The 9,717-nt window shown below is 43.1% G+C and overlaps 1 protein-coding gene across 9 annotated transcripts in view; it reads right to left on the bottom strand.

The window, feature by feature from the left end:
• BCL11A (BCL11 transcription factor A) overlaps positions 1–9,717 on the bottom strand; it is a 126,333-nt gene that overhangs the window by 107,230 nt on the left and 9,386 nt on the right. For 5 of the 9 annotated variants that reach the window (XM_075596203.1, XM_075596202.1, XM_075596199.1 and 2 more), the window contains exon 2: positions 4,645–4,974. In XM_075596203.1, the coding sequence (XP_075452318.1) occupies positions 4,645–4,873 (229 nt within the window). In that variant the 5' untranslated portion in view covers positions 4,874–4,974. Of the gene's footprint in view, positions 1–4,644; positions 4,975–9,210; positions 9,609–9,717 lie in introns of those variants that run through there. The other 4 variants (XM_075596201.1, XM_075596198.1, XM_075596196.1 and 1 more) reach the window with 3 other exon arrangements.

Here is a 9,717-nt window from a genome sequence, read left to right as displayed (position 1 = left end):
GTTCAGTCTGTGCGGGTAGAGTCCGAGGAGGGTCTCCTGACCGTTAGGAGGCCAAGACCTACGTTTGAGGAGCTGCAGCAATACTATAGCGGTCCCCAGCACAGGGAGACGCAGTGTGCATTATCTGAGCTGTATTCTGTAATCTACGTGTGATAGTGTCTCAAAGAGAGCTACCGCACATGAAGGAGCGGTTCCCGCCAAAACCGGGAGGACCGTGTGGCAGGATTTGCAGAGTTGCAAGCTTCTTTTGCAAAACTTGTGCTTGGTTCGGCGCGAAAACGAAGCTCTGCCCACAATAAGGGCTGGGTGCGGCGCAAAAGCAAAGCGCGCCCACCTACTGTGTGTGGCTTGGCGCATAAGTGAAGCCGTGCCTATCTATAAATGTGCTTGTGCTCTTGGATCCACCATGGGGTGGAGGCAAGTAATGTGTCACCACAAGGGGCGTAGCCGAACGCGAGATACCACACCTTCAGTTGCGCATGGTGAGGAAAGGAGCAGGAGCTAATCACCACTGTTCCTGCGCAACATCCCTACTATGGCGGAGTGTGCAATTCCCCAATACACACTGCCAGGATGCTTCATGCTAGTAAAAATAAATGGGGAAAGCTTTTTACAATGTATCTGTCCCAGCTGCGATTTCCCAGGCGGAGACGTGAGCCTGGAGTCGAGGTGTAAGAGATGCGGGACCCCCCATCTTAAACCCAAAATAGTGCTACCACCCACGCTGGGCTAGATGGAGGATGCGGTCTATCTGCAGAGGTGTGCGACTGGACCGCAACATCGGGAGCGGACTCTCCAAGGGACCTGTGTGTTCCTGTTCAAGACCCTGAAAACGAATTACCTGGTGAGATGACCGCCCGGGAGGAGGCTGAGGTACTTCCGCTGGTGGTGCAGGAGCGGGCCCGCTGCCTAAAAGCTCCCGCCACCGATAGCGAGGTGTCCCGGTCCACTTCCCCAGGGGGCTTGTCCAACGCTGCCAGGGAGACAGGCAAGATGGAAGGCCCCATCACGATGCTCCGGCCGGAGTGTCGTTGCCCTGGTGGCTGAGAGGTAATCCCTGTCAGCAGGAACGAGCAGGAGAAGCGTCCAGGATCTGTGACGTCATCGGAGGCGACGGCTTTACCTGCGAGGTGGATCTCCAAGACCTTGGAGGGTCCTCGTGAGGCAACGGCGTATGTGCCTGCTCCTGGCCGGGAGAACCACACAGATGCGGAAGAGCGGTGAGGATGCGTTACCTTCCCAGGTGCCCAAGATGGCCACAGCCCGCAGATTTACAAGGATGCTTCCGCTCGACAGGGAGCAGCGGAGGAATCCTTTGAAGAGGTACAGGCCGTACTTCTTCCTCCTCCTCCTGAGATTAAACCACCCTTCCGGTGCGACCGAAAGTAGTCATTGCGGATGCAGCCGCCGGGGCAGATTTGGAAGATGTGAAACCCGCTCCGGTTGGTAAGACTGCAACTGACCTTTTCTTCCAGCAGAGCCGTGCGAGGAGCAAGGCACATGAGCACATGATCCAGAAGAACTCTGAGGCCCAATAAGTGCTTGCGGTAGTATGCCGAGGCCAGCGTGAGGTGCCTGGCACCTCAGGACACACTGCTGTGCCTAAGATCTGAACAGACATTGCACAGGACACTCGGAGGGTAACTAAATCTTCCCAGGACTGGAGAAACTGGGCTGGGCTTGATGATGATCCTGCTGGGGTGTAATGCAAGAGTATGTGTTGTTTTCCAGAGAAGGGTCTGTTAGGTCAGAAAGGTCAGGAGCACTCTCTAGAGCAGCGTCCGAATCTGATGTATCTATGTGTAATGCAAATGTGGGGAAAGTATTGCCGTGGTGGGACCCCATGTTTCAAGGGCATGTTCATCATATGAACCAGACACGGTTCTTGCTGTTCAGCGGGGATATTGTGGATCATGGCTGGGATATTGTGGATCATTGCTGGGAGGAAGGGGAGTTCAATGCGGAAGGAACAGCAGAAGCGCTCAGACGAAGGGATAGGGAAATTAAACTAGGGTTGATACTACCAACTGGTTTAACGATAAACTATAAGGAACAGCCCTCTCATGAACCATTATTCTGGGTGTTATCGGACCAGGCCTGTGGCCGGAAATTAACCAAGATCAACCGGGCTGACAGATTAATAGTGCAGAGGTACCGTCAGTCCCATGGGTATGATTACCCCTATGTCCCTGAGGGAAATAGAGGCCAACAGAGGGGAGTGGTTGAGAGATGCGGTCCTAGACTACCTAGCCTCCAGGTGTATCTCTAGGTTCTACAATGATGAAAAAGTATGTCCTCTCATCCGAGTATGGCGGGTGGGGAGAAACATCTACAGTACATGGACCGGGTGGAATATATCCCTGAACAGGGTCCAAAGAGGGTGTATTCCGTTACTGTTCCCAATGAGGAGGGTAGATTAGTTAAGAAACCTGACCCTAAGCACTACTATTAAAGTGGGTGCTGATTATCCATGTTAGGGAGGGATCCGGGTGAATTCTTTTATGTTAGGTCATGAACTGGTATGCATTGTCACAGGTTATTCAATTTAGGGATGGTCTGTAAATTGGGTTCTCAGCGGGGTCCGTGAGATTCCACCAGGGGGAGTGTGTAGCCATGTATCCTCTTGGCTACTAATCTGCCCTACCTAACACAAGCCCTGGTACCAGCGCAGGCATTGTTAGGGTTAAATCTATGCCCTTGCTGCTGCAGCAGTAACCAACTCCCTTGAGTGAAGGGGGGGGGGGCCTAAGGCCTCTGTGCTGCCCTATCAGGGGCTCAGACCTAGGACCCTCTCCCTGTGTACAAAAGGGACTACAGATCCAAATGTAGTGGTTGTTGGAATTGTGAAGCCAGGGCTCTGGCCACCTTCCTTCCCCTTCCGCAAGGGAGTGGGATACCACCCCTTACTCAACCAGGGAGTAGGGGAGAAAAGGATAGACCTTTGGGGCCTCAAGCCCGGGGGGTTGAGTCCAAGGGCCCTAAGAAGCGTGTACCTGTTGTATGCTGTGTACGTACAAGAATAAAAACCAGTTGCTGCTTTTATACTCCTGCCTGTGACTGCAGTTTATCAGGGGGGTGCGAGAGGGTTTTCCTGCAGGAACTGCTCCCAGATCTGCTGGGGCCTGCTGGAAATGGAGGCGCTGCACCCAGAAAGAGCTGAGAATATCCTGAAAGCCTGTCCTGTCTTCCCCACTACCATCGGCGGACACTCAGCAATCCTGTAAGCCTCACAGGTACAGCACAAAGAGAGTACAGGTAATAGTGAAATCTCCCAGAGGGTGCGGGAAGACCTGTTACACACTACATACTGTAGCGTTCTGTCAAACTGACTGTGCAATGCTTCAAGTCAATTCACATTTCATGGTGTCTAAAAGGTTAAAACAACAGATACAAAAAAGAGAGGAGATCTCATAAAAAGAGTAATACACTTGTGACCCATTCCTGGGAATGAGATTTGTCTGGACCTGCAGCTAGAGTTCCTTTCGTCCAATGGCTTTTTATTGCAACAAATTGTATAACAACATTTCCAAAGTAATGGAGCCGTTTCAGGAATGGTCATGCAGTATTTTTATGCGGACTACAGAACATTACATTACTAGATCAGTCATTGATCAGCTAATAACGTTGCAAATTCACTACAAGGAGTAGAATTAAATGGAATAAAGCCAAAAATACATTCACTTTTTTTCTTTTCAAAATAAAATGGAAAAATATGAATGACATTTGGTTTTAAATAAAAAAAAATCTAAATGTCTTTTTTTTTTTGGTCAAAGAATAGAAATCAGTGCTGGGCTTTCTTTTCTGGTGAAATGTGGTTGTGTAAACCACAAAGAAAATAAAGATACATCTGTCAAAACCACATCAGAGACATTGGAGCACAGAGAAGCATTTATCATTTGGCTGAAGAGCGAGGCAGTAGAAAGCGGCCTTTCCTGTCAAACCAACCTTTTGAAATTTCCAACATGCCCTTAAACTTTTGGAATAAGAATGTCTGTGCGCTTCAGCAACTGCCCTCTCTACTCTGGCCTGGCCAGTGGAAAATGGCATCTTAAAGTCAAGGTCAGGGGTGTCACAGTGCCATGGGGCTAGGTTTAATTACAGTCAGCATGCTGACAGCCACTATGGATCCAAGGCTAGCTGGAGCACAATTTAACCCTTACAGCACTCACTTTGCAAAAATCATTTTATTGCTAGTTTTAAACTGAAAGAAGGCTGGGGAAAGAGCCAACTACTACAATTAATTAATCTACGCTTGCTAGATATATTTTATTTTTGGATAGCCAATATGTACGGAAGAACGAAACCTCGGCTATAAACCCTTACATACTTTTCCTTCGAGTTGCATTTCTCAGCTGCACAACTATTTGCGATTAAAAAACACCTGCAAAGTCTATTTCTCCCTCCGAAGTCAAGATAGCTGCTCTAGGTGGGTGAGAATTTGCTGGCAAATGACAAATGTGCCCGACGGACATAGTCTCACTCATTCACAAATATGTTTAAAAATCAGGAAATAATTATTCAATGGGCAGGTACTGGCTAATAAATGACACATTTGAGTAGAAGCATCTAGCAAAAGGGAAATGTAACACGGTGTGCAAGCTGATGCAGAGGACTCTGCAGTGACATTCCTCCGCTTTGATTTACCTGCTGCATTTTCCTGTTTTGGACAAATTCCTCTAGATGACGTTGACAAACAATCGTCATCCTCCGGCGTGACCTGGATGCCAACCTCCACGGGGTTGGACGCTTTCTTCAGCTCGCTTGGCGAGGGTGAGGGCGGTTTATCCACAGCCTTCTCTGAGCAAAGGCTGCCATTGCATTGTTTCCGTTTGTGCTGAATAAAAATAAGAATGTCCCCCAATGGGAAGTTCATCTGACACTGGCCACAGGTAAGGAGGTCATGGTCCCCCTTGGAAGCGCCCAATGTGCTGTTGTCTGGTTCGTCATCTGTGAGAATGGCTTCGACAGGTTCGGCTGCAGTTTGGAAAACAAAAGAAGTAACATCAGCTCTCTTGAGGAGAGGGGGAAAAAAAAAATAAAACAAACAATGGCGTAGCTAAGCTTAGTTTACACCCAACAAATCACATTTTTTTTCTCTCTCCCTACGCCCATGTGCTGTCAAAAATAATGTAATTGTGAAATCTACACAACTAGGAAAACAAATCAGGAGGGTTTCACTAGCGAATGCTACCGTTTTTAATAAATAAATAACGTGAACAAGCAAAGATAGGTGTTTAAAAAAAAAAAATACATGTCCATGCAGCATGTAAAATGTAATTTAACACTATAGTCTGCACTATACAAAGAATAAAATATGATCTGCTATGGTAATCTCCGATAGATAGGTGTAAGGAGCGCAGCACAATTCCAGGAGGGAAGAAAATGTATCTGGCGTCTATCTGCATCACCGAACAGCAGGAAAAAGATATTATAGATTCAAGAAATTCTGTTTAGACACATGTAGTGAATACATTTGAGTGCTTGGGAAAATAAGCCAATTAGTCATTTATTTTTCATTGTGGGGGAAAAAAAAAAAAAAAAACACCAAGAGGCCCATGAAATATATTTTGAACATGTTTACATTGGTGTTCCACCATCAAATAAAAGTCAGCGTGGTCAAGTGAATGCCACATTTCATAACAGCTGATAAAAGCAGTCCAGCCCTGAAACGCAAAATACCTATCATAGTGGTGTCACATTTGACAGATTATCTGCATAGAGTTCAAAACAGGTTTATTAAAAGTAGAAATATATATATATATATATATATACATATACACACATACACATATATATATATATACACATATATATACACGTCTGGGGTGGGGGGTTTTTTGGGGGGGGGGAAACCTTTTTTGTGGGCAAGATTATTTTAGAAACTTAAGACATTAATATTCTACCCAAAAACTCACGTTAAAAAAAAAAAACAGCATAATTTGTTCTGTGGTATGGGATATCAAAACAATGATGATACATTGCAATAAAACATTACAATACAGAGGGGGGGGAAAAAAAGGGAAAAAAAAACACATTTGGAAAATGATACCAGTGTGCCCCATACAACGATCAAATAGTTAATCAGCCTGACCTTCTTTAGCAGGCTGCCAATTTCACATTTTAATGAACTTAAAGCCACAGAGAATCAAAAAATAGATTTTAATTTGGTGGCAGACTATTGGAATAGATCTTGGTAAAGTGCAAAAATCTAGTGAACTCAGGTTAAATTTATTTCAGCCCCACGTAGATTGAATATTGAAGGGGAAGATCTGGAATAGTTCCCAGTTGAGCAGCATGAAATAATATAGAGAGAAGTACCTTACTGCACCTGAGCTCCAACTAGGACACATTCAGACTTTCCAGAATTCCCTGCCTCTAGGACTATTCTTTATATCACATAAGGGTCAACCACAATATTATGAAGGTTAGATTTGACAACAATTCTATGATTTGTGGTCCCCTACTCATTAAAAAAATAATAAAAAAACACTTGTTTCCAGTGCAACAAAACCCCCTGTATTTACAGTAGCTGTTTAGAAATAGCATTAAATCATCATGGGGAGATATAGATATTCATCCAATTACTAAATATTTCACTTTCATGTCTACCGAAATGAACATTTCAGAGCATTGAAATTTGATAAATATAAAAGATGTAGTCTTTAGCATTTTGCAGAAACATTAATACGTACGGCTGTGTGTATATATAGAAGCAAATATATGTGTGTACATAGCTCTGCAAATGCCTCCCACTTTCTCAAAAGACAAAAACTGCATACATATGTTGTACAAGAATAACAAAATAGCTCAGATTTCAAAAGGCGTCCAGGATATGATCATTTTATGTCAAAACAACAACAGACACAAATATATACTGACCAAGCACAGAATGGTTAAACAAAATGTGCACAGAGCAGGGTAAAGTCTTCTAAGTGTAGTGACTACGTTGATTTACAATCAAAACCAGGAAATGAAGTGCTTGTTCCTAGGTTGCTGATTGCCCCTCCACATTTCACCTAATTAATTTTATAGGAGGCAAAGTTCTTGAAAATAACAAGATGATCAGATGTACAGATATAAAATCCATAACCTTAACATTTCCGATGCTCTTGACGTAAATTATTTCTAATTAGCTAGGAATACATCCTGATAAATAAGTACATTCAACATGGCATTCGTTTCGTACATTCGCTGCCCGATGTATAGAGAGATAGTGGGGGGGGGGGAAGAGAATGGATTTCATTATTCAGTGTTGTCATTAGTATTAAAATCAGATGCAGCAGAGGCTGTGGGAAAGAGGCATTTATTTCAGCTGCTTCTGTAGACACATTTACATATATAAATATATATAAAACAGATTTTGACACATTCGCAACAACATCTATTTTTGGTATGTAGGTTTTACATACGTTGAACTCAAGCAGATGTAAAAATGTGTATATCTATTTCTATTATATATCTCAAATACATTGTAGATGAATGAAGAAAAGCAGGGGGGGAGAATAATTTCGACCTTGCTAGACAGTTTATTAAAATGTGAATTTGTATAATTGTGTTTTAAATGAGCATTAGGATGGGGGCGAAAAGCTGCTTGGAAGTTTTTTTTGGGGGGGTGTTTTTTTTGTTCTCTCTTTTTTTGTCTTTGTAAGGGTAATGGCTTTACAGTTTTCATTGATGACATGTGGACGTATAGGAGAGCGCCGATTACCACAATAATAATGTCATCTAGCGTCTGGACCGCTCGGGGGATTTAATACAAATAATAAAGATCTCGTCTGGGCAAGTAATGTTTTTGAAGTGAACTTTGCAAATAAGAGCACAATAGCAGCTTGAACACAGGACTATCCCTCCCTCTTCCTCTCGCTCTCTGTCCAAACACGTGGATGAAAGGCAAACATGTCAGACAGTCAACAAGGAACCTCTGTTTTAGGAAAAACCTGTTTCCCTCCCTCCCCCCTTACACAAGACTTCTTGCTTCCTTCATCTAAGTTAATAGAGAACAATGTCAACTTTAAAAAAAAAAAAAAAAGTACAGGGGGGTGGGGGAGAATAGAGATCAGTTACACTTCAAAATAAACAGATTATTTGGGTAAACTGAAAAAGGGGGGGGGTTGACTTGTGTTTTAAAGCAATTTCAGTACTACAAAACAATCTTGACTTTTGCTATCCAAATGCATTTGATGCTTTGCAGGGGACGCTCAAATGGAGAGGTTTTGAATGTCGCTAGCGATTTTATTTGCTGCGCCTCGTAAAAGAAGGCATGTGTGGCTGTCTTATGTTAAGATAATTGTGTGTGTTTGCCATACCTTCCTTGAGAGGTAAGATACAAAACAGTAGTCAAAGCAAAAAATAAATAAAAAGGCCTTAAAAAGAAGATTTTCAACGCTGGGTGATCTACGGTTTGTTTTCTCGTGGAAGAAAAAAAAATGCAGATTTAGACAAAAGAAATGAAGAGGAGAAACAATTTGCTCCCCACTAACCCCCACCACAAAGAATTTTTTTTTTTTTATGAAAATGAGGGAATATAATGTTGAACTGGTCAGGTTCAAGTTTGTGTAGATTCCCTGATCTTACCCTGCCCCCTGGTGGTCAGACGTGGCGTTACCACAGCATGTTTTAAGTGAAACCTCATGTAGGCGATCAGACCCCTGGAGCCTCCGTGGCAAAGGGGGGGAAATACCAGGACTAAAACATTAGCGCCAGGACCAGGCTTCACAGAAAATGCGAACAGGGAAAAAAAATTTAAAAAAAATAACCCAGCATCCAGTTACAAAGACGAGCTGGGAAAATGAATAGGAGATAGCCAAGAGTAGTGACAGAAACTATGAAGTTATTGACAAGTCCCTCCGGAACTAGAATACTATAGGGTCATATATGGTGATATTTTTTACATCCTTAAACCTTGCCGATCGCTGAAATCCTACATAGCTGTTAACATATGTAGCAGTTAATATAAAAGGGGAATGTATCCGTGTCAGATCCCCCCAAAAGAGAAAATAGTGGGGTTTCCCTCCCCCCCCCCCCCATTTCCCTTGACCTGGTCAATATGATTTTAAAAAATTTGGCATGGGATGGTTTAGAGATAAGGGTTGTGGGATGCGAGAGAAAAAAATGTCAAGGGAGATGGAAATCGATCTACAAGACTTTGCTTTCATATTTTACATTTTTAACAAAAAAAAAAGTTACATTTCCATACAAGCCTTCACTTACCTCCTGATAAATGGATCATACTGGCGTTTAGAAAAATGTGGAGGCCATTAGCAGAACATACAGTACATGCAGATGGTTTACATAGGGCAAAGGAGGAATGCCAGATCAGCCCCATGCTAAATCCTACACTGCAAGTTTGCAACAAGCTGCACACACAAGATGTGCACAGATCAATAGAAACCAGCCATGCTCCCTATGAACGAAAAATTACTACATTATTTTTTTTTTTTCGTGGTCCCCAATCTAGTAATATTTTTTTCCTCCCTAAAATGACAGCCTGTTTGATTCCTGACACAGCAGCTGTTTGTTTGTGTGTTGTTGTGGTTGCTGGAGATTATTTTGCTTTCCCTGCCTGGGTTGTTGGCAGGAGGTTCTGCACACGCGGTGCTTGTAAACATTCACACACGAGATTTTTCCCAATCAAAATCCACTTCTTTTTTTTTTTTTTTTTTTTTTGAAAATCTTCCAAAAAATAGTAAAAAAAAAAAAAAAGCGAAAGAAAAAGGG

The sequence above is a fragment of the Ascaphus truei genome, chromosome 4, assembly GCF_040206685.1.
Source record: "Ascaphus truei isolate aAscTru1 chromosome 4, aAscTru1.hap1, whole genome shotgun sequence".
Taxonomy (NCBI): Eukaryota; Metazoa; Chordata; class Amphibia; order Anura; family Ascaphidae; genus Ascaphus; species Ascaphus truei.
This window is presented reverse-complemented; position numbering and strand designations above follow the sequence as displayed.